The 26,469-nt window shown below is 33.9% G+C and overlaps 1 protein-coding gene across 1 annotated transcript in view; it reads right to left on the reverse strand.

Moving 5' to 3' along the window:
• The window catches only part of LOC149786441 (tyrosine-protein phosphatase 10D-like), a 198,197-nt gene that overhangs the window by 135,470 nt on the left and 36,258 nt on the right, over positions 1-26,469 (reverse strand). Inside the window, exons 10-13 of the mRNA XM_089976886.1 lie at positions 15,184-15,387; positions 12,321-12,419; positions 9,502-9,692; positions 4,695-4,884 (exon numbers count right to left, since the gene is read on the reverse strand). Coding sequence (XP_089833012.1) covers positions 4,695-4,884; positions 9,502-9,692; positions 12,321-12,419; positions 15,184-15,387 — 684 coding nt within the window. The remainder of the gene's footprint in view (positions 1-4,694; positions 4,885-9,501; positions 9,693-12,320; positions 12,420-15,183; positions 15,388-26,469) is intronic.

Here is a 26,469-nt window from a genome sequence, read left to right on the forward strand (position 1 = left end):
ATCCTAATTCATGTTATAATGGAGCATGCTATAGTCGGGTCATACAAAGTTTGGTCCAGGTATATGATGTAGAGTGATTGTTACTGTTTGCAAAAGTTCTTATTCATTCAGTTAAAAATACACTGACCTTTGACCGTTTGACCCAAAACAGACTTGGTCCAAGCGTGTGATGTTGAATGAATGTTGTTATACATAACACATTTTCTTCATCCAAGTGACCTTGGTCCTTGAACTTTATATCACAAAGATAACAGTGTTATTCAAGTTATTTTGGTAACTGTAGATGGTGAAAAACTTATGCCAAAAGGCAGAAACAAAATGGGCAACAGATAAATGGTTGGTTAGATGGATACCCTTTCCATAATTCTGTGCCTTATGTGCTTATAAGGTTTAGGAATATAAAACCTTCTAAATAAAACTAAACAAACAGTACAAGATAAAACAAAAAAAAGAAGATTTAAAACTCTGGAAAAGGTATATAAAATAAAGTAAAAGGTAACAAATAAAAAAATCCTTAAAATAGGGTAAAATATTCTTTATAAGCACATTCCTTTAAACAATCCAGGATTTTTATAGGTGGTACATCTTTATAAATGATTTTAAATGGGTTCAAAGGGAGCAAAACAATATATCATTCATGACTCCTTATACTAAACTGAATTTTCATAATTTATTTCTTAAGAAAAAAACCCCACAAAATTCATTAATAAACAGTAAGAAACTACAGTAACTGTATTTAATTTACTCCTCTTAGGGTAATGAAAATATTCATTGTTGCCATTTATTCTTGAATTGAATTATATCTCTTGAAACCATACTCCTCCATTATCTTATGCAGGTAGTAATAGGTATAACAAGAAAAAACAGTAGTAAAATTTTGATCTTGAAAATAAGTCATTAAAAAGTAGCTATTAAACAGAAAAGTTGACAATGATGATCCAGTGAACTGATACTGAGCACAGTCTGCTCAACAAAATCAATTCAATTGGGCAGTATGGATGTCAAAATCATGATGTGGAATATCTTACTGGCATTTATATGATCCAAACATTCCAAGCTAGTATAGTCCATGCATAATTAATAAATAAGAAAATCACCCTTGCTTCAGTATAGATGTCATTGCCTAATGATCAATATTTTAATTTTAATCAAACAAAACAATATTATTGATCTCAAATAGTTTAACATAATCTGCATAACTGTATTATTCCTCCTTATTCATGACTTTAGATATCTCACAGTAGCCAAAACCTATTATAAAATAAAGAGAAATATCTGAAGATGATAGAAGTGGACAGAAAGATAAAAAAGCAGACAAATGGTGGTATAGATAATGGTGGATATGATACAGTATCGAATATTATAACTCTCAAATAGCACAAGAAGAGTTCATATGATCAATGTTTTCTTCATGATAGCAATGAAAACACAGATGAAGGAATATCTAAGTTAAATCAGTATATAAGATAATGTGTTTTATATATATATTAGTACTCCAGTACTTAATGGATTATGGATTGTACTACACAAATGTAAGTTGTCTATATGTTTTTCAGACTAGTTTTTGTCTCCATTTAACCAAAAATGCATATTTTTGTGCCCACTTTTATTACCTACCCACTCCCACCATATTTTAAGTAAATGCATCATTTTCATCAGCTAACTGACTTGGTTGGTAATAATACAGTTCAGTCTATAATACCATCAAATTCTATGGACCCCAACTACCATTTTATAGCGGGGTCACAATGTAGCAGGTTCCAGAAAGAGAAAAGGTGCCCTGGGTGGCTGAGTGGTCTAAGGCACTTGTGTTGACAGACCACTGACATCTCACCTGTGTCTGCATGGGTTTAGTATCAGGGCTTGGCCAAGGTCTGTATGTGAGAAAGCTTGCCTTAAGCTTCAAGTGGGTCAGTGTTCTTTTCATTGTTTTCCCAGGGTTCCTCCTCTACCAAATATACTGGTCTCTATATATATATATCCTATCATGTGTCTAAAAATGACATTAAACTATAACAACAAATAAGTTAGAGCAAACAAGGACAAGTTGAAGAGAATAAGGAAAACCCACTCCCAAATATGCTACAAGTTCTTATTTTTTAACAACAAATAATGTATATAGTGCACACAATATTATTATATATTTATCTCTTTTATCATCATTATTGTAGGCATTTAAAGAGTAATATTTCACATATCTTAATGTTAACTACCTATCCCATTTTCTTTAACAATGGTTGTATTTGATTTTCCTTATCTTATAGTTACGTTATAATTTCCATTGAAAAGTCTCAAAACAACATTCACTACATCTTTTTATTTTGACAAAATAAATGACAAACAATATAACACTATTAATCACGCAACAGCAAGAAGGTATTTAAAGTGAGAACATGCTCAACGTCAGACACTTGTTTTAAATAACATTTTAACTTGATTATTCCAACTTCTTTAAGTCATTTTACTATTGATTATCTTATTGCACAAGGGGACCGCTCCGGTGGCCTAGTGGTTAAAGCGTCTGCCTCGGATGCGGAAGGTCGTGGGTTCAATTCCCGGCTGAGTCATACCAAAGACTAACAAAAATGGTACTAACAGCTGCCTCGCTTGGTGCTCAGCATTAAGAGGTTAGTGTTAGGACTGGTCAGCCTGGTGTCAGGATAATGTGACTGGGTGGGACGTCATGCTACATATCTGCGGCATGATGCCCCAGTGCAAGACATCACTATAAACTGCCACATTGCAGACATCGTAGCGATATGACTGAAAAATTATTAAAGCTACGTTAAAAATCCAAATCACATCAAATCACAACACTTATTGCACAAGGAATGATGCATAACAGAATAGTCTTGTAAATAAATGAGGCTAATAATGTATTATGGATAAAGATTAACAGAGACAAGTGTGAGAAAATCAAACAAGTTCTAGAAGAGAAGCATTTTAGCTCTAGTGAGTAAAGTGATTGATCTACTAGTTCAAAAGTAATAGTAAGCCAGATATAACAGATCATACACGAGTTTCTGCCATAAAAAAGTAATGTAGGAAAACTAAACTATAATCCTTTAATGGGACTGACACTCTAGTGGATGAAAAGAATTTCCTGGAATTCAAAAAGAGATCATTATTCCTTTTTCACTGCTGAGTGTTGAAACCATCTCTGATTAGCAAAAGGGTATGTCACTAGAGGGCACTGGTGATCAATACTAAACTTTTCTCAAAGTGGCAACCTCATTACCCCTGGTACTTTCTCCACTTTCAAATGTAAAAAGTGGACATTATTACATCCAAATGTATTCATGGTTAAATAGTCAATATTTTGCATATATGGCATTGGGTCTTTTGTACAACATATTCGGTCTATATGGCATTGGGCCTTTTGTACAACATATTCGGTGGAAATAAATGAGTACACCATTTTTCAAAAGGCAGTAAAACAAAATAAATGAATATATACAATGACCGACAACTACTTTTTAAATACTCTGGATATCATTTTAGGAAAAAACTGCAACATTGCACAAGAATTTCTGTGTCAAAGACCCCAATTAAGGATTTTAAAAAAGGTCTCCCATGCCATTAAGAACAGTAAACACTTTCCGGCCCTTGAATATGTAAAAATTTAATCAATGGCAACATTATGACATAAATTGAGGTTAAAAACGCACAAAAACTTAATTTTTATGAAAAAGCAGACATTTATACCAAGGAATCAGATTTAATAAATGTGTTGTCATTCATTAAACTAAATGGCTTGTATTAAAAAGTTCTGGTACAACTTTTGGCATGTAATGTATTCTTGAGGTTAGACTGACTTGACAATTGTTACTGATACTAGTAATAGTTTTAATGTGGCTGTGATCACTTTGATATTATAACTCAGATCATCTGCTCTAGGCACGTTTCTTATCTAGAGACATTGGTATTTAAATTAAAATTGACATGTTTGGTATAGAGAAAAAAGAGGTAAAATGTTACACTATTTTGAAGAAAAGTAAACCAAAGCATATCATTTCTTGTGAATCTTAATCTGATTCAATATTGTGATATTATAAAGAGCAGAAAATCGATCTGTAGCATTTCTCTATCTAAAACAACAAAACAAACAATTTTAAATATTTCTGGAGAACTAAGTGCCAGGTGAGCTACTTCTCTCTCTCTCTCATTTTACAATTCAACAGTATTTCATGAACTACATAATATTACTCAAAACTGGTCAAAATGATTTAGAAGGGTTTATTGCAAAAGCTTTCAAGGAAATGATGGTATACCATGAAGTTTTAACTCATGATGATAACCAGCAGTATAATGGAATTAAAATATATTGGTGACATAGCAAGTAATGCAATAAGCAATAATTATGTTTTTAATGAGGAATTTGATTTAATAATTATCAACTGTAACAGACACAAATTGCTGAAAATAACATAGAGATCAAATCATTAATGAAATGAAGAAAAAAATCCAACTTATTTATCATGAAGGTAGGACAATTAAAGAGAAAGAGATGCTAGAAAAGATCCTAGCAAATAGGAAATATATTAATGAACATTACAAAGACAATCACTTTTACCCTTTGGTCCCCAAACTAACAGGGTTCTTCCTCCTTGAGAGCAGTCCATCTATAATATCTGATCAAAAATGAATGTCGTAATACAATTGTTTGGAGACAAAAACATTACTAGCTGTTCTACCTTCTTCTAAAGTGGTAACATTCAGCTCTGTTATTTTCCCCAACTGGTCTGTATTAACTCCAGCAACAGTCACCTTGTACCAAATGTCTGGATCGAAGGAACCAATGTAGGTTCTAGTAGTGTTAAGTTCAGTTCTGCTTGAATTCTTGTATGTAGTAACAGAACCACAGCTTGGATGAATAATAGTTTGCTACAAAATAGGAGAATTTTGCTGTTGTTAATATGAATATAGGTTAAATACTATGTAATGCATTTGTTATAAATTTGGTGCAGAAGAGAGATCATTTATATCAGAAATATTAAGTTCTCTTGTTTTTTTCCCAAGCAAGCTAAACTCTTATCAAACACGTTTCAATTGTCCAAATGCATTTGTCATAAATGAGTATAAATGAGTTTCTGCAAGAAGAACTACTTCAAGGCTCTTTGTTGTATGTTCCCTCTCTTAATCTGTGGGTCCTTTCTCAATGAATCCAAGTACTTGTCTATGAATGCATGTAAAACTTGTTTGGAAGTCTGGTAGAAATATACAGAAATACTATTTAATGCAACTGCAGCGTTTGTATATTTGTCCTCTGACCCATTCCTGTGACTATTTTGCAAATGGTCACCAAATGGGCAACTTATGTGCTTTGGTTAGTGAGTTTACACCTATGTTTTGGAGAAGGTTTTGTGACAAGCAAATGGAAATCAGATGGATGGATGAACTATAAATTGTGGTGATAATGAAACAGGCAGATTATCATGTTAACAATAGTATCATCAATGACACATTATATACCCACCAAATGTGTAGTAGCCCATGTAGAAATTAGTAGGGCATGGTTGATACTGTAAATTATTGACCAGTGGATTTCAGTGACTTGAAAATTTGGTCACAGTATGCCAACTTGAACTAAAGTTAGTAAGCAGAAACCATTATTTTCTTATCAGACTTACTTTAACCATGATTACTGACCTCCAGACCCCAGAATCAAACGTTTGCTTTATTATCCTATGCACAAATCATCCACATAGTTTGGTGCAAATACTTACTGGTACTCTAAAATAAAAATCATTCTGCTAAACTGTTTTTTTTCTTTCAGTCACACAATGACTTTGATCTTTTACTCCCAAAATTAATAGGCTTATCCTTATTCCAAGTGCTATCCATCCATAAGTTCAGTCCCTTTGAGACAAAGAAGAGCTCAAGTTAATGTGCAGAAATCAGCAACCTTGATCTTTTGACTTCTTTCTTACCACAGTACAGTCATCCACAAACTTTGGTGAAGGTACACAGTGGTAAAACCATTTTTGTACAGTGTCACTGACCTATTACATTTTAATCCAAATAATTTCCTAACTTACCCATGTGTAAGTTGTCCACAAAGTTTGGTCAAAATATGTGATGTAGAACTAATGTCAGTGTTAGGAAACCATTTTTCTTCCATCAGTCAATTATCCTGACTTTTGAAGACATGATCCAAAATATATAGACTTCATATGTTTGGTTCAGGTCTGGGAAGAAAAACTAATGTTATTGTGTGCAAATCATATTTCTACTTTTAGACATCTTGACTGCAATTTTCACCTTTTGACCAAAATGTTGAAATGATTATTACTTATCCCAAGTATAATCCATCTAGAAAGATTAATGAAGGTGCATGCAATAGAACTGTAGTTATCATGTGGAAAAGGAAACAGAGAGATGTAGACATAGAGAGACATTGCCACAGCATAATAGAAAATATAAAAATCATTAAAAAAAATATATTCTTTACTTTCTTTACATTCACCTAACATAGTACGAAGACTAAACATGTAGGAAAAGTTACATATTTACATTGAGTTAAACTATTCGATTTCATTTACAGGAAACCAGCCACAACACTTTAACAGCTTTTGTGTTTCATTAAGAACTTCATCAGTGAGTTTTCTGCTCGACGCTCCAACCACCTTTGACATATACATTCAACTGGAATTAAAATGTTCTAGATATATGGTAATAGGAATCTTCCCTATGTTTTGTTTTCAAAGAGATTCTGTGCAATAGGCCTCTTCAATCCCAATGTCTTTTTCTATTCTTAGATTGGTATTTTTAGTTGTATATACATGGTGTTGCCATGGAATCTCCAGTTCACTAATTGTGTACAATCTGTATGTGGTGACACATGCAATTAGTACCACTGCAAATGCCATTGGTAAGTGGTATCATTATTTCAATGACATTTACACTAAGGAATTATACAGGTATTCACATATTATTTGAATACTGTGAATAATGTTTACTGTGGGCATCCAATTTGTTTGGCTTTATTAAAAATAAATATTCATGGTTATTTTATTTTCTACATTTCTCATTTTAAAAAAAACATAAAATATTGAGAGATGATGTATATGTGTCTATAAAATACTGTACTGTCGACACATTACTGAGTAAATAGGATTAATTCTACTGCAACCAATCCATTCATCAGGTAAGCTATTCATTGCTAACATTTAACGTAAGTGGGGAAATTTTAATCAGAGATGCAGACATTATTTGCACATATGAGCTTACTTTTGTGATTAATAGTACAGTTAGGTATTTCAATGGTATTAAAGCTGCTGTGAAAGCAAAACTCAACAAATTGGAAGTGAGAGGGGAAGGCACTCTTTGCATATCAGCTTGTTCATATTTTGCTGTGCTTTTATATTTGTGGTAGTTTGTCCACCAAAACTACAAAAACTACTCTATAAACAATAATGAATCCACAAGAAGTTTATAAACAGATATCAAATTCACCGCTTAAATGGAAGATATGAACAATTAGCATTCGTTGACAATTGCTGATGGTTCTATTCAGACAAGCATATAAAGAAAATCATGCATGCTGATCAGTATCCTGATTTTAAGGCATATCCCACTCAACTGAGCATGAGCTGAGAGGTACAGTTTTCCTCCTGTCATAAAGCTAAGGGGCCTGCCTAATAAATCTATGAAAAAGATGAAGGTTGACCTATTATCAAAGGTATGCTTAGTAAATATTTGCTAAAATTCGTGAAAAATGGGGCTGGACTTATCAATAAGTATGGAGTTATACAATATTAAAAACAGCTACGTCGGATCACAAAACAAGAGTTCAACCACACCAACAACACTGATCTGCTTTAGACAAGAAAGAAAATAAGAAATGCCCTAGATTTAAATAAATCTAAGGATTAGGGCAGCTATTAAAAGCATGCCATTTTGTAGCAGATCAAAAGATACCTCAGAACACCTCATACATCTGTTCAAGTCAACTGAACCATAAGGCAATTACTTGGTTCATTGAAGGATCTGATGAAGCTGATAAAACTGGTCCTATCTACTACATCAGATGTAACGGACTGAAAGGAGTACCACAGTAATAATATTACACTTACAAATAATGAGATCACAAAAGCTGGGTCCCCATTTCTAATAAGACTTCTTCGCATCTCTCCTGACACATATACATTATCCATCCCAGAAACATTTAGTGCCCCAGTTATGGATTTAAGGAGGCCATTTATATCTTATTCAGTCAACATGAACTCCTGTATTTACAACAATTTAATCCAAATGTAATTCTTGAGTTCCTCATGTGACTTGAATGTTCTGCAGTCAGATAAACAAACCTGAGAGGAAGATTTATTGTTGGTCAGTCAATTTTTAATGACACTTTCAACACATTACTAGGTACATCATATCAAGGAAATGGCAGCTAAGTGGCCTTTCCAAAGAGCCACAATGAAGAAGCTGATCCAAGTTAGCAAGGACATGTACTGAACCCATGGCCTTAGTTTTTAACAGTCTTCAATTGTACCAAGTATGGCTCTCTAGTAGGAAGCTAAAAGCTGTCTGATGTTGTGATTTTCAAGTTGGATTCTTTGCCATCTGCACAATCATATGAGATAAAGATGTCACAGTCACATTTACAATAAAGCATTGTCAACAATGTTTAAGTTTTGTGTTCAAGTACTGGAAAGTTGTATATCCTCTGCATCAGTTGCTGCATTGCAGTAAAACTATTTGATAATAGCACTTTAGACATACAATTTATACTGTGACAATGTATATTAGGAGCTCCTATCTTTTACGTAGCACCTACTTAAGCATCATAGTGAACTATGTTAAAGTTTGAGTTCAAACAAAAATTTTGAAGGTTAAATAACTTCTACATTTCAAATGAAACTTTTGGGCAATAGCACTATGGGTCTAATGATTAAAATGCTTAGATACTTGGAATTCATGTCTTGCCAATCTCACCTGTTTAAGCTAAGCATTTGATCATATTTTATTAAATTACTTGAAAGTTACATATCTTCTACATTTGTTGCATGATTCAACTGAAACTCTGGTATAATATGTTTAGTTTTTACACTAATATACTCAGATTTCATGTCATGCCTACTATAGAATAAACTGCCTTATAGTGAGACTGCTGTATGATGAAGTACATGATACACATAATTCTTGAAAATATGCTCATGTACTTCATTATAAGACAGTCTCACTATAAGGTGATATACTCTATGGCTCTGATGGACTGTATTCTAATAAGTAGTGTATCATGCACTTCATCATAAAGCAATCTCACTATAAGGCAGTTTATTATATGAACTCTAGGGACAGCATAATGGTTTCTGTGTCTTGAACTTCATGATGGCAGTCTCACTAAGGTGAGGTGGTACACAATATGGCTCCCATGGACAGCACGGCAATTGGGATTCATTGTTCGCAATTTTATAAGACAGTATAACAAAAGGACATAAATGTTTGCAATGTAATAACACCAGTATACATTGAATCTATTAAAACAGTACTTACATTTGGGAACACACCAGTACATCCCACACAATTTGTGAATTCCTCAACAACACATGAGTTGTTGTCCATGTTGGTTATTTTAAGGACATATCCAACAAGTTCACCATACACTTTAGTGGGTGTTTCCCATGATATTGTGAAACTTCTTGATGTTGTGTTGATGAGGACTAAATTGTTTGGAGCCAAGGGCACTGAAAGAACACAAAATTTTGGAGTAATAACATATATATTCTGTTTTTCATAGCATTACCATAGAATATTTGAAACAAATTATTTAAATTTTAAAAGATTTAGTTTGCAATGCAGTTCAGTAAGGACAAATTACAACCAAAATACTATTTTACAGATTATGCATTTAAAGGGGTCACAATGGAGAAAAGATCACTGACAGTATAAAGTTTCAAAAACAATGATGAAACTAGCTGACAAGTGCAAGTGCAATAGTACCAAGACAAAAAATATGTAATTAAGTTAACCCAACTCAATATACTGTAATAAATATTTCAATCTGTAATTGCAAAATCTCACAAGTCTATATATTTCAATTAAATTCAACAATAAATAGCAAACCACATTATTCAGATCCATAGTGCAACTTTCCTGAAACTTTGCATGTTAGCCTGTATGAGAGAATAAATCATGCATTTGTATCTATTCTAGACACTGATTTGAAAGTTCACTAATTTAGAGACACAGGTATCATTCATGATGCTGAGCTGAATGACCTATAACTGTTTAGATGCATCTGATCCAGTTATAATTCCAGCAATCCACTGCTGAAACTCATCTTTCCACAGACCTAATTTCATGAGCAGCTGTACGTTGGATACCACAGCCTCAGCTTTGGATGCTAAGTATGGTCCTGATAGAGTCATCAATGGTAATAACTCACACTGGTCATCAATGGTTAAATCACGATGCCTTGCTTCTATATGAGTTATTAATCTGGATCTGCCGGACAGTAAGCATCATTGTCCTGGGCAGTAAATAGTGCCCATATTATGGTAAATTTAATCAAATTTCATAAATTAATATTAATATATAACATATTTTATTTTTGTGGGGTTTTTTATGTTTCATTACATATAGAATCTTACTAAGAGCTGATATTCATGTTTACCTGAATTTTATTGAGTCACTGACTACATTTTGTCTTCTTGTATGATGAGATGGACGAACAGTTGGTTATGAATATGACCAGTAGTGTTTTCAGTTCACTGGTCCTGTGGGCTTGCAGTATTTTTTGGCAAGTTTCACACACTGGCAATGAGGCTGTATTGAAGCTCTTTTATCTAGTACCAGAAGAAATTTCTAATTCAAACATTTCTTCTGCATCAATAAAGAACACCTGTCTCCAGGGAGATCAACTTATTCACATTCTTGCAGTTAATTATGTCATAGCAACAACATTTTCTTCCAGCTGTATGTGGTTTGTGAAAATCTTTTTCTTCCATTATATAACCTTTCTTAAAATTTCTAACTGAAGATAAACATGCCAGTGTTTAAATCTACTTCTTTTAAAAATGCAATCCTGCTGACCATCAATACTACACTGAAGAGGTATGGATATTTGATAAAGTTTTAACTTTTAAATCACATATACAATAAATACAGAAAGCTAGCCTGAGGCTTTCATCCTCGTACTAAGGACTTCATCAGCAGACTGATTTATTCTTTATTAACTGTTAACATCATCCGAGGGAGTGAGCCATGTTAACATATTGTCCCAGATATGCAGCAGGTTGTAATGGTCCCTGTCCCTGTCCAATACTGGTTTGTGCACAAGCATGCAGGTAGATTACTTAAACCACTCCTCCCTGCTCAAACCAGGTTTGTTTTCAATCTATGATTTTTACTCAGTCCCAAGATACAGTATAGCCAGGGCAAGCACTGTGGATGTGTCATGATATCTCAAATGAGCTTGAACTCGGTCTTCCATGTTCATTAAATCTCATTTCTAATGTCCTTTCTGTTTCACCAATATAGATGTTTTGACACCAATTTTCACCCTGTACTTCACACTTAATGAGATAGATTGGTCCACAAACATCTTTCATATCAGTCTTATCATTTGGGTTAACGAGCATCTGTCTTAGCATCTGGTATGGTTTAGAACACATTAATTTTGTGTCGCTGAAAAGTGCACTTCAGGCATGTTATGAAGGTTGCTACAAATTCTGAAACAATGTCAGGATCTGGATCAACACCTGGTGTTTATAAACTAACAGTCAAGGTCAAACTATTTTCTGAAAAAAGTATCATCTCTAGTGAATAAATTTACATTACAAGATCATGTAATGAAAAACATAAAAAAAACAATTTAAAACTGACAAACAATTAAACTGAAATAAATATATATTAAATCAGATATAATTAAATCAAATATACATAACATTTCACAATACTGGCAAATCCCATACAAACTCATCAGATAGGTTCTGTGAATTTATCTGCCTAGGTGGTATGCCAATTAAATTGTGAAATTTCCTATAAATTGGATTAGAACAGTATATAACTTCTAAATATTCCCAATAATGACAAATTTACCTCCTGAACTTTAAAATCAAGGGACTTGGAAAATCATGCAACAACAATAAAGTCTTTGTTGTGTTTAAAACTGATAAAAGCAATGATGTTTTAAAATGATTTCTTATGTCAGTTAATGTAACACTGCATGTGTTGTGGGATTCAAACATACATGGATGTTTTATGTCTGAGACCATGGTATTTAACCATGAGGAATATGAGAAAACTGAAACAAAACCACTAATGTAATGAACCTAGTTTCAAAACATATTGCATTTCTCAATTTTACTTACTTAAAGCTCTTGTTTGGCAGTAGGGTGGTGGTGACCATGCACCAATTTCTTCCTGAGAGAGATCATTGACAGTGTGAACTTGAAATCTGTAGTATGACCCTGCAGAAAAACAGCACATATATGTGAAGCTTTTGGCTCAGTTAATAATATTCAAAGCAAAGAAGGTCATCATGACGAAGAAATAAATATTTTATAAAGTCAAAGACTATATGTCATAATTAGTCCATTAGTGAAAACCCAATGTCAGTATAACTTTCCATTACGAGTAGTGATGAAAAAAAGGACAGACATTTAAACTGGCTGCCAAGGTGGCCAGTTTGGATGTCACATTCACACAATACTTATTTATGTTCATTTAAAGAATTTTTCCTGAGAAAAAAACAACAGGGATAAGATTTTTCATCTAGGAGGAATAGCACTGAAAAACCTTTTGCACCTGGCTGCAATAGTGGCCATAGTGAAGGTCAGATTGGAAGACTGCTGAAAACACAATGTCAGTATAATTTTCCATCCAATAGAGGTCTTCCAGTTAAAACTCAATGCTGATATGCCTTTCCATCTAGGAAAAGCAGTAACAAAATTTTCCAGATGGATCCCACAATAGCACAGTTTTCATTTAGGATTTATCTAGATATCAAAAGAAATATTTCTGAGCAAACCTTAGGTTGATAAAACTGTTCATGTTGAGGAGTATCAGAAACAGTGCACATAATGAATGACATTGTATTTGTTTTGGACCAACAAGATGTCATGTCTTAAGAGAAAACCCTATGTTGATATGATGATCAATTGTAGAGGAGCAGCAATGACAAAATTTACAAGATGGTCACTGTGGTGGAAATACTGGATGTTAAAGAGTACCATAATCATTTATGATCAACTAGACATCATAATAAGTCTCCCAGATGAACACATAATATCCTTCTGACTTTCCATCTAGGCAAGCAATAATAACAAGATATTCAAGATGGATCTCAGAATGGTGCAATTTTCAACAAGACATCCCAACAAGTCTTACAATGAAAACGCCATGCTGATATGATTTTCTCAGAATATGTAATACAAAAATTAATTTTCTAGATGGTTGATGTGGTGGACATATTGGATGGTAGTTCTACAATTTTTTCTTTAGGATGAACCAGACATAACAAGAACTCTTATCAGTCAAAGCCAGGTGTTGAGATGACCATCCACTTAAAAGAAGTAGTTATACAAACATTTTCAAGATGGGTACTATGGCCTCCATATAGGATGTTCTAGCAGCAGCATTTTGTCTGGACCAATTAAACCTTGGGATGAATGCTTGTGTAAATGTTTGTGGCAATCCTTGGTTTAGGAATAGTGACAACAAGATCATGCTAATGAATGTATGTACGATGGACAATATACAACAATACATTCCATAAGATCTTCTAAAAAAGCTGAAGGGAGGCAAAATTTATATGAAAAGTATATTAGATCATATCAATGTAACAATAAAAAACTGAATTTACATTAAGTTTAAGAAATATTATCAATGAATCATGCTTAAGGGCTGTAAAGATAAACAAACATTAAACTTTCACTTAAACACTAGTGCTGTAAATGGTACATAACTACTTGTTTCAAGGTAATCACAGTGATTGTGACTTTTTACAAATTCATCAATAGTGGATGTTACCATCTAAAGAAACATATTACTAAGTTTGGGTTAATGTATACTTACTAGAAATGCACAGAAACTATTTCACTTCCATGAGTAATATGACCTTGACTTTTGATCATTGGACCTCACAAACTGAATACTTCCAGCACAACTCAAATTACTGCATGAACACTATTTTGCTATGGCCAGACAGTGACCATCTTTCAACCCACAAATACACAGGACTCCCTTTCTCCTATATATTCATTTGCAAAGCTTGGTAATTGTATGCACTGTAGAACTCATAATATTGTATATAAAACAATTCTGCTTTAATTAGTGACTTTGGCCATAGACATATTGATCCTCAAATAAACAAAATACATTCTAATTTCCTTATAAGAGCAACAAACATGCAATGTGTAATGAATTTACCAAAAATAAGTGAAGCAATAACATTTTATTGCATGGAAACCAGTTATGTTAATGTACAATGCAACTGTTTTGCAGCTGATCAATAAATATGTACTAAAATGACTTCCCACAAACACACTATGGCCACTAACTCAAATTTGTCAGGGGAGGATTCAAACCTACACCCTTTAATTTATACATATAGAATGGTAACCACTATGCCAATGTTGCTCACTGCACACAATATGGAATGACACTGGCCAGAAATGCATGTTGTGCATGAAATTACGTCACAAACAGAATGTAACTGGCAGTTAGTAGTTTATACAGGCTAAGCCTGGTAATTATTCAATTTCAATCCATCAAGGTAATGAGTGGAAACATTGCAGCAGTACAAAATGTAGGAACTAAAAAACACCCCAGAACTATATTAAATACAATGAAAAGAATACATGAAGACCAGACATCAGAAAGCCACCCTTGGTTTTAATGAGATACTAATGAATGGCAGCCAAATATGATTTTAATGCAATCATTCTGTCTGAAGTTAATGGACAAAGTAAAATTTGATATTTGTCTGGCCACCATGAACAAAAGAATTTATAAGCCACAGCCCTTTCATTTTAATACAGATAACAACAGTGGAAAGGCACTTGATCTACTGTACCTTCCTTTTAGCTATATTCCAAACAAATTAAAAGCATTAATCTGGAAACAATTATCTGTAATGCAATTAAGAATGCAGAAGTAATTACTTTTATTACAGGAAATTAGTTTCTGACAAACTATTTTTAAACAATCTTCCTTCATCAAATGAAAATATACCTGGATCAAGCCCGACCACTTGAAATTGTGTAGAAGATAAACTGCTATTATTAGCCATTACTGGTGTATCGTTATTGGGATATTTGTAAGTCTTGACTATATATCCTTTAATGTCACCATTAGGAACAGATGGTTTTATCCAGTTCAGTACAACATTAGTGTCTCCAATATCAGAACACACAACTCCTGTGGGAGGGTTTGGAGCTGTAAATACAAAAAAGAAAGTTATAATAAAGTAAATGTACAAATTTGTATCTACTTATCTATCCTGTGCAATGGTATGATGTGCTTAATGTGAATAAATAATTCTCTCGCAGTGTAAGTACAAAGAAAGAAAAGCACACATGAAATAGATCCCATGATAGCAAAAATTAATATTTTTGGCTTACATATAAATCATTACAACTTATTTCATATCCCCCAAATACAGTACATCTACTGTTTATTACTCAATCAGCAGAATACTTCTTGATTGGTTAATTAAAGTTACTTAATGATGAAGAAACTAGAAAGAATTATCAGTTACATAAAGTAGAGGAATGTGAATAATTCAATCATGTATATATAAAATAACCTCTCCTGCATCCCTCCCTGTGTCACGACAAAGTTGAGTCTATAGTGAGAAAAGAGCACATCCCAAGTGAAAACGTGACTGAAATTGCAGTGAAATCTATTGAATGTCCTTATTTAACCAAAATTATGGTATTCACCAAATTTCAGAGAAATTTCTGTGACATTTCACTGAGATTTTGCCAAAATATCTGAAAATATCAGCGAGATTTTATCATTGAAACATCACTGAAATATCACTGAAAAACAGAACAATGACAGAGAGTCCTTCACAAAATAATGAATGTTTATTCCATTTTAATATAATTTTTTTTTTTTGTACCTTTCTGAATGGGTTTCAACAAAAACTAATATATCTCATTTCTAATATATCTGATTTTATTGTTCAATTTGGGGACAATAACTTCCTTCCACATTTTTTCTTGCTATTGTTCCCTTTTTGTTAAAGTTTTAACTTGAACTAAATTCCACTGTCCTCAGACGATAAGACTGTTTCCCTTTTAAACCAGAATTTTGCTTTTCTCCTGACCTGAATCTGATTATCCTCAATATGGACTATTTTTTCTATCATCTCTGCCCCTGTGAAATGGAGTTCTTGAATTATGAACAGTTCATGAACTTTATGAACTATTCTTGAACTGAACAGGAAACATTCTTCAAATTGTTTTTTGGCTGTTCATGAACTACACTTCTTAAACAGTTCATGAATAACTTTTAAGAACAAATGAAGTACAATTCAAGAACAATAATACATCACATGAGTTCATGAACTGTTCTTGAATGAGTTCATGAACATGTTAAGAACAGTTAATGTACTAAAATGAATTTAAATAGTTCATAAAATGCTCATGAATAGTTCTTGACAGAATTCTGAACATGTCAAGAACATTTAAAGAACAAAAAGAATGGCAATTAAATTAAATTAAATAGCTGAAAAGTTTATGATAATATCTGGAAACAAATCAGGAATATCTTAAGGACACAAAAGTTGCAGCTGAAATAACTGAAAACTTCATAAAAATTTATGTTCAATTGATTTTTAATACAGCACCATTCAATGAAAGAGACTATTTTTTTCATAAACTTAACCTTTTAAACTGCAAGCTCACTCTCTGTTTTCAATATTACTTAAAATGAAATGTTCTAGGCAATTACAAAACCAGGGGATGTCTGAAAAGATGACATCAGGAACAAGAATCTAATATGTAATTCTGTATGGCCTTAGAGTTAGCAAAATACTGAAATTAGAAAGTAATATTATATCCATGCAGCTCATGCTTTCCAAAACATTGTGGGAGCATCTAAAAGAGCTGAACCCACCCAAGAACAGTAAGTTGTCTTCCCCCTAGATTTAGGCAAAATGATGATATAGCAACATCTGTACAAGACATTGTGGAAATGTTCAACAATTTCTTCATAAGCATCTCCAGTAAGAGTATTCAGAACCAGACTAACATCCCAATTGAACTTGATGCTCTTCTATTACTTATAAGAGCTAAAATTCCTGATGATATTTATTTTTCAATAGCTAATGTTAGTGAAGCTGATGTTTTTGATATGCTAATTAAGGTTAATATTAATAAATCCTCTGGATTGGATGGTATTGGTCCACGAATTCTTAAAATTGCTGTACCAGTAATAACAAAGTCACTAACGCATATCATAAATTTAAGTATATTGAGTGGTAATTTTCCAGAAACACTGAAATGTGCAAAGGTTACACCTATCTTTAAGAAAGGAGAAAAGGAGGATCCAGGAAATTACAGGCCAATATCAATTCTACCTGTATTGTCAAAACTATTTGAAAAGCATGTAACCATTCAGGTCTATAAATTTTTCGAAACATACTCTCTATTTCATAAAGCGCAATCAGGATTTAGAAAGTACCACTCGTGCCAAACAGAACTAACCAAATTAAGTGATCTTTGGCTGAAGGAAATGGATAATGGACATATGAGTGGGATTGTTTTCCTTGATTTCAAGAAAGCCTTTGATCTTGTTGATCATGAAATTCTGCTGCAAAAGTTAAACTGTTACAGGTTTGACAATCCTTCTTTAAACTGGTTTAGATCATACCTAAACCAAAGATCTCAACAAGTAAGCATTGGCAATATTAGCTCTCAAACTTGCACTATTCATTCAGGTGTCCCTCAAGGCTCAGTTTTGGGCCCTCTCCTCTTCCTTATCTTATATTAATGATCTAATATTAAATAATGAATCCACAAACATAGATTTGTTTGCAGATGATGCAACCTTGTATACATCTAGTTCTGATACTAAAGTTATCCAAATGAGATTAAACTCAGACCTTATTAGAGTCCAAAACTGGGCACAACAAAATAGGATGGTAATTAATGAGGTAAAACAAAATGTTTGATTTTGGGGACGTCACAAAAGCTACACAAGTCAGGGAACCTAAAACTATCTCTTGCAATAAATAATCATCTATTAGAAAAAGTCAAACATGAAAGGCTTGTAGGTGTGTCTGTAGATAATAATTTATTATGGAATGACCATATTGATAAGCTTTGTAAAACACTCTCATCCAAAATTGCCCTGCTCAGCAGAATCAAGAAATATTTACCTATGGAAACTCGCAATCTATACTACAAGTCATATATTCTTCCAACAATGGATTATTGTTCTAATCTATGGGGAAACTGTGCTAAATCAGAGCTTGACAGGATTTATAAACTTCAGAAACAAGCAGCACGTGTAATTTTAGATGCATCTGTTGATCATCCCTTAAAAGCATTTTTTACAGAACTCAAATGGTTCACAATATATGACAGGATAGATTTTCACAAGGCAGTTCTTTTATATAAATGTCTACATGGAACTGCACCAGAGTATCTTCAGGACTTATTCAGGCCTTTTTCAACATAATACCAGTTGAGATCAATATCACATGGAAACCTTCTAATACCAAAACCAAGAACAGAGCAATTTAAAAAGAGTTTTCAATACTCTGGTACAGTTCTGTGGAATAAGCTTCCACTACATGTAAAATCTGCTGAAAATATTAGAGTATTTAAGAAAAGATATCATGAGCATGTATGTGTTTCTTATAGATAATGGAATTTAATATTTTAATATTAAACATGTTAAAATAAACACTAATTATTGCTATCTTCATATAATGTGCATTGTTATACTCTCATTAAGAGGGCCTCAAGGGAGAACAGTCCTTGACTAATGAGTCACCCTCTATAAATAAAGCATTATTATTATTATTATTCTCACATACATGCAAAGTAACCCCCAGGACATGATACTGTATTATAATTACTATTTAAAGTCATTTGCAAAATCGAGGTCAATTGTACTGGTCATATGTTGCATCACAGAAATAATGGAGATAAATCTGAAGAACAGTTGCTGATGCGGTTGGTCAATTCGAAATCGAAATATTCTGCCAAAGGACATCATGCTCATTTGCTGAATATTAAATGAAATGGATTAATTGACAGAAGGTCAAAAATACTGTTTGTTGTTTTGGTATTACAATGAAAGGAATTGGTCAATACAAAGCGTCACTACAAAACTGAAGCCATGCCATGATGAGTACAGAAAAGTAGATTTAGTAATGGCTAAATTTCAAGGGAAACCTTACCATGCGGCCGTTATAGGAACTGAAGGTAAACTATTTTAAAACATTTCTCATAAAATAGGCCTGACCATAGACTCTTTCCCGATTACTTAGTGCCTGTGGTTTTGGTTAGTAACATAACAAGATTTACTGTCAAAATGAAAACATCATAATCTTAAATAAGTAATAATCGATTTTTTCAAAGTATTTTGCACGAAAAGGTATTATTCAGTCCTATTTCCGCACAAATCCTGAAATGTCTCTTGAGCACTAAGGGTTCCAACTGGAGTGGAACCCTTATACCAATCCCCGCCCCCCACCTTCAGAAAATATCTTTTAAAAAAAGGTAAAAAGTACGAATTTTTGAGGCCAGATTATCACCCTTTTCTTGGAAAAGATCGGACAATTTTGGTATAATCCCCGCCCTTTCCTGAAAGTTTCAATGGGTTCTTTTGTGCATTAGATATTTTTAAACTACAGTAAAAAGCAGTTATTGATAAATCTTTTGAGACTTGTATGTTATCATTATTAAAGAAGTGAAAATTTGTTTCTATGTTTGTTTTATGTTAGTTCAATCATTAACGGCATAACTGTGTTTAAATATCTACTTTAGGTCTATTTATGAAAGGTTCAAAAGTATTTTTATCTGGACTGTGATTCACTGTGACAGAAATGAACAATTCTGGAATTATTCAGGAACTCTTTAAAAAACACATGTTCATGAAATATTAATAAAATGCACCTGAACATTTCATGAGCAGTTCATGAACATTAAATGGCCGAATTTTCAAGAACTTAATTTCAAGAATTGTTCTAGAATATTAGTTCTTGAACAGTTCATGAACAATCCATGTTAAAATGTTCATGAACTGTTCAAGAATTTATGTTCTAGAACATTCAGGTTCTGACATTCTTGAAAATTCAGCCATTTAATGTTCAAGAACTGTTCACGAAATGGTCATGTCCATTTTATGAATGGTTCATGAAAAGTGTTCTAGAACAATTCATGGATAATTCAAGAATTGTTCATGAAATTTTCACAGGGGTGATATATGCAGGTTTTAAATAATGGTCTTTTTGGTCCCATCCCATAACAACACTTAGTATTCTTTCCAGATATTAACAGCTGATTGCTGTAAAAAGCTTTCTGATTGGACACAAATGTGTACTGGCCTAATGAAACTTTCATAATGTAAACAGACGTGAATAAGCCAAGCTAACTGTAAACCAAATATAGTGAATGCAGCACATACAGGAAAGATACTGAAATGACAGTGATAGTGATAGCAAATCAATTAAATAATTTTCACAATAATATACCAATGGAATCCATACCCATTGACTTCTGTAAGGTATCAGAATTGCTCTATAACACTGCAGAAGTGGAGAAGCGCAAACAACAGGAGAAATTTTCTGAAGCCATTTGCAAGTCTAATAGAGCAAAAACTAAAACCGAGATATAATGCACTCCAAGACATTTAATAGAGGATCTCAAATGGGGAATACTGTTCAACTCCTTTCATAAATTTAATATCAATACACTACCTATTTGAGATTCTTTGTATCATATAGTTTTCATTTCAGTAGAAATTATTTAGCTAGAAAGAAGAACAAATAATTTTGTTCATTCTGAAAGATGTTGCACCTTTCATTTGTTATGCCTAAAAAATAGTCCCCAAAAAAGTTAAACTAGTATTAATGTTTAAAAGCAAATAATAATTTTCTTACTATCTCTAAGTCAAAGAACAAGCATCCTTCAGAATGAACAGCACATTTCACACAGAATGTCCAATGCTGGTGATGTCACATTGTTTGATGCAGTACCAGTTAGAATGCAGAAGATGGTCCATGTTTTGTAACCTAATATGTCACTTTCACAACTAAACATTACACTGTATTCATTTGAAAGAAGGTTTCCTGGATGCAGAAGTTCCCATATGTACTGTAACATATTTGTGACCATGTATTTGCAGTATTTGACTTGGAACAACAGACTACAGAATATGTAAACAATTTTATTTCGAGTCAGAAATGCATCACATATTTACCATGTAAATTATATATGCAGTGGATAAACCTATGCCCATTTGTAGACCAGTTTATGTCCACATTCTTCTGTGAACAGAGGTGAGTTTATTTACTTCTGTAAGTTAATATTTAAACCATGGTTCTATACAGCTTGCTTCCATGCTTCAGGCTTACTGCCCTCCACCCATCACCAACTTGCAAACTTGCTATGAACTGAGCAATACCCTTAGTTTTACTTGTTGTTCTTCTTCTTGTCTTAGAGTTTAGGCCATTTTTCATGGTTCAATCCCCAGCCGAGTCATACCAAAGACTTACAAAAATGGTACTAACAGCTACCTCGCTTGGTGCTCAGCATTAAGAGGTTAGTGTTAGGACTGGTCAGCCTGGTGTCAGGATAATGTGAATGGGTGGGACATCATGCTATGTGTTGGCGGCATGATGCCCCAGTGCTAGACCTCACTATAAACTACCACACTGCAGACATTGTAGCAATATGACTGAAAAATTGTTAAAGCTACATTAAAGATCCTGATCACACACACACACACACACACTTTTCATTTTATGATATGTTATATATGACATGACAAGCTCCTGCAGTTGCAAATTGGCCATAGTTAGAGGAGACCAATTTTTCCTCAATTCCTGTCATGAACTGAATAAAAAATGGCAGCCAAAATGTTCATTTAAAAAATAAAATTCCAGAATATGGGGTTAAAAAAGTTTTCCCATGATTGTGTGTTTGTGTGTGTGTGATTTTGATTTTTAACATAGCTTTAACAATTTTTCAGTCATATCGATACAATGTAATTACTCCATGGTTTCCCAGGTAACAAGGCATATCACAATCAACTTGGGTGATATCAAAATCAACTTTTTAAAACCTGGCACTGATTTTCATGAACATAAATTTCTTTGCCCCACATTGGGTACAAATTCCTGCAATTATACCTCAAACACTTAGTGTTACAATTTGAGTTAGATTTGCAGTATGAGTTATGAATTGGCATCGTATACAACATGAAGATATCACTGAGTTATACAAGTCAAATTTAACATGGCATCACCTAAAAGAAAAGCTGGACTCACCATCATTGATTGCACAGGCAAGCCAATACCATCCATGCATAGTCAAGTGTTCCCAACTGTGACAGTTCATACATTGATTATTGTCCTAGCTGGATCTGTGAAAACCCAAACCACACAGGTGGCCTAATTAGTTAGAGTGACTGCCTTGGATGTGGGAGGTCATGGGTTCAAACGCTTGCCAAGTCATACCAAAGTCTTATAAATTTAACTGCTGCCTCTCTTGGTGCTCAGCATTCAGACGTTAGTGTTAGGACTGATAGGCCTGGTGTCAGGATAATATAACTGGGTGGGACCGGATGCCGTATGTCTGCGGTCTGATGCCTCATTGCTAGACATCAATACACTGCCATACTGTAGACACAGCAATATGACTCAAATTGTTAAAGCTACATTTTAAGAACAATTCCAATCCAACTGGTGAAAACCCAACTGTTCCTGAATCTAATCACGATTTGGTTAATGTGGGATTTGCTGTATGTGACTGCACTATCTGCAGATGATCAGCTAAGTTAAGGATCTAAAGGACTTCAGGGAAGCAACTGTATCATCAAAGATGTCTTCATCCACCACTAGTTCTTTACCACAATTATTGAAGCTCTGATGACTGATAACCTTGACCTAAGCATAAATAATCTTGTTGCATATGTTGGTGTGATGCTTTAACACCATGACAACCCCACAAGAATATTTTCCCACCCAATCACTTTGTTAAATAAAGAAAAGGATAATATGGTCATTATAAATGTGAAAGCAACTCTTAAGTCGACGATCAGAAAGTGTTATTTCTGTTAATTCTGACATGACATAAATATTCGTTACTGGAGAGACAGTGACTGATACCATAATGACAAACAAAATGAGGTACAAGAAATAAATGCTAGTTTTGTTAATTCTGACATGATGGAAAGATTCCTTAGTGGAGAAACACACATTGATAAAGACGACATACCTGAAATACAAGATGTTAAAAATGGAAATGACACATATTAACAAGCAGCAGGGAGGGCGAACCATACAAACTGTAGAAAGGTTCCAAATGCCGAAATAAGATCTCCACAAGGACGGGTTTCAACCGGAAATAACGTCAACTACGTTTCAAGAGAAACTCTCGGAGAGATAAGTCTCTTTGGGAGGTCCTCCTGAATTAGTCCAAATGTGGTTTCTGGTTGAAAACCCATTAATGGCGCTTCAATTACAAAAAATGAACCAATTCGTTGTCGTCGCCCTCCTTGCTGCTATGAATTAAAAATTTATGTTATCAATAATGGCCAACATTGGAGAAGCATATACCACTAGATTAGCTCGAGAGCGACTAGATGCAATCAAAAAATTTCTTCCTGTGAGAGATTCTGTAAGACAAAAATTACAAGCGCGACAGGAAGCACAAATTGAATATTCTACAGGCAAAGAACAATTATTTAAACCCGTTACAACAGCTACTGAAAAAGCTGTGGCGGTCACTGAAAAAGCTTTATTGGGAGATATTAAGGATGAGGAGGAAAGAAAAAAGGTGTTCTTCTAATATTAAAACAGACCGCTGAGCAAGCTGAAAAAATAGTGAGAACTAAAGAAACAAAAAAAAATTTACGAGAGCTTCCAGCTGGCGTAGCTGCAGCTCAACCTCCACCCATCGGTGAAGAAATACTTAAAGGCATCTGCGAAATTCATACTAAAGTTGCTGGCGTAAAAGAAAAACTCGCGCCTGAACCCAAACCGGTGAAAGAAAATTATTAAGCAACTCAAAGAAATAAAAGAAAAAACTTTACCTGCTGCAGCACTATTTGGTCTGGATCGAAAAAACAAAATTTTAAAACCAAAATATGCTACCATAAATGATACCAATTGCATCAAGTGGATATATCGTGAGTACTACAACAAAAAACAAGCTAGAGATACTGCTCCAGGATTTGTGAGTTTTATAGATAAAATGCAAAAACTTGATAGACAATGCAGATCACAACCTCAAAGCCACTACCTCTGCAGCAAACAGAATGACAACAAACGCAGGGACAGGAAACACAAACAGAAGATGAACCTGGTCTTTCAAAAGATATTTTAGAAGATCTTGGTATCTTTGGAGCTACTGGCGGTGATTTGCGAAATTGTTTTATTCCCTGTCCTAATAGTATCTTCAATGATGCGCAACGGCTATAAGTTCTCATAGGATAAAAGCGAGCTGGGAATAACTCACTGGAAATAATTAATGAAGCAGATGATATTTGCCGGTGATTATTTCAAGGTGGTATCACGGATATCGATATTTACCGAGAGTTTATTAATGAGCTCGTTGATGACTATCATAGTGACTAGCTGTTAGATAAATGAATAATTAAATAAAAATGATCATACACTCTTCTCATTGTGGGCCCGTACCAGTCTACATGGTAAACTCGTGATTACCAACCTATAAAGCAACTTACGGAGACAAGACTCGGTGATGTTGTTCAGGGTTTATTCGGAAGGATAGCTCCCAAAGCAGTACCGATCGCAAAACAATTATCAATGAAAGCTATTGATGTTGTTCATGATAAAGCTCCTGGCACTATTGGTAACGTTGCCAGTAAAGCATTCTTGGCAATCAAGGACAGACTAGCACGATTAATACGCAGACCGAAACCACAACCAGTCAAATTACCAAGCAACGAAGTGATGCCGGCAGATGTCAGTATGGTAATAAATCAAGCCACAAATCAAAAACTAGCAGTGCTGATAAATCAAGGGGTTGAACAAATAAATACGAGTCTATTATCAGGAAGTGGTCTTCGTTTTAGAAGATAACAAATTATAATAAAATGTATAAACGTGTATCTGAACCAGCGTTTGATATGGATGCACCAGTACTCAAGGATGAGTCTGTGCGTGATTATCAGTATTATTCTTATGAAGCAATATCGCCAAATCAATGTGGACGAATTGAATTATGAGTTCAGGATACAAGTAGGTATTTCTTGCCCGCTGAAGCATTTATTGAAGTCACAGGTGAACTTGTAACAAACGTCACCCTTAATACATCATACGGAGTTGCTGTCAAAGTTGGATTTATTAATAATGGCATCATGGCACTATTTAAAAGTGCCACCTGTATGATTGATGGAAAAGAAATTGAGACAATCCAGGACAATGTTGACGTTGCCACAATGATTATAGGCCTAGCAAGATATTCAGATGATTATACTAGATCAGCTGGTCCAACAATGATGTTTGCTAAGGATAATTCTAACCATCCCGATGGAGTACCGTATATTGTAAGACAACCAAAAAATCGTGCTGCTCCTCCTGTTGATATTGCCGTGGAAGACATGATTATTAATATTAATCCAAATTACAATTGAGGATTTAGAACACATCAGTTAATGCTGACACCTGATCATAGAAGATTTTCATGTGTAATTCCACTATTCCACATCTTTGGATTTTGCAGAAATGTCAGAAAGGTCATTTTTGGAGCCAAACACACAGTTGTTCTTCATCAAAATGAGGATAATGATGCTATCTGGCGAGAAGCCAGCTCTCCTGAGGGTAAAGTAATATTATTTAAACTCGCGTTATGGATGCCAGTAATGTCACCATCAATCGCTGAAGAACAGCATCTACTTTCTTTTATGGATCAAGGCAGTAAATCAATATTGTCGTGGTTAATGGTAGCTACTGACAGTAATCAAAATCCTGTCAACGGTTTATTCACTTGGCATATATCATCACAGCAAGGTGTTTCTGCACCAAGACATGTCTTTGTTGCTTTTCAACTGGCTGGACGATTAAACAATCAAGAAGCAAATCCAATGGTATTTGACAATCTTAACATCTCTGAAGTATCTTTAAGAATAAACAGGCATCAAGAACCGTCCGAGGATATAATGTTGAATTTTGAGGATAATCAAGTAGCATGTGCATATCATCGCTTGATGACATATATGGGAAGCGATCAAAACATAGATACTGGTTTACAAATATCACAACTGGATTTTACAATGCTGTACCCGATTTATTATTTTTCGCTGGAACATCTT

This window comes from Sinohyriopsis cumingii, chromosome 12 (genome assembly GCF_028554795.1).
Source record: "Sinohyriopsis cumingii isolate HCF-2022 chromosome 12, ASM2855479v2, whole genome shotgun sequence".
In the NCBI taxonomy this organism is placed as follows: Eukaryota; Metazoa; Mollusca; class Bivalvia; order Unionida; family Unionidae; genus Sinohyriopsis; species Sinohyriopsis cumingii.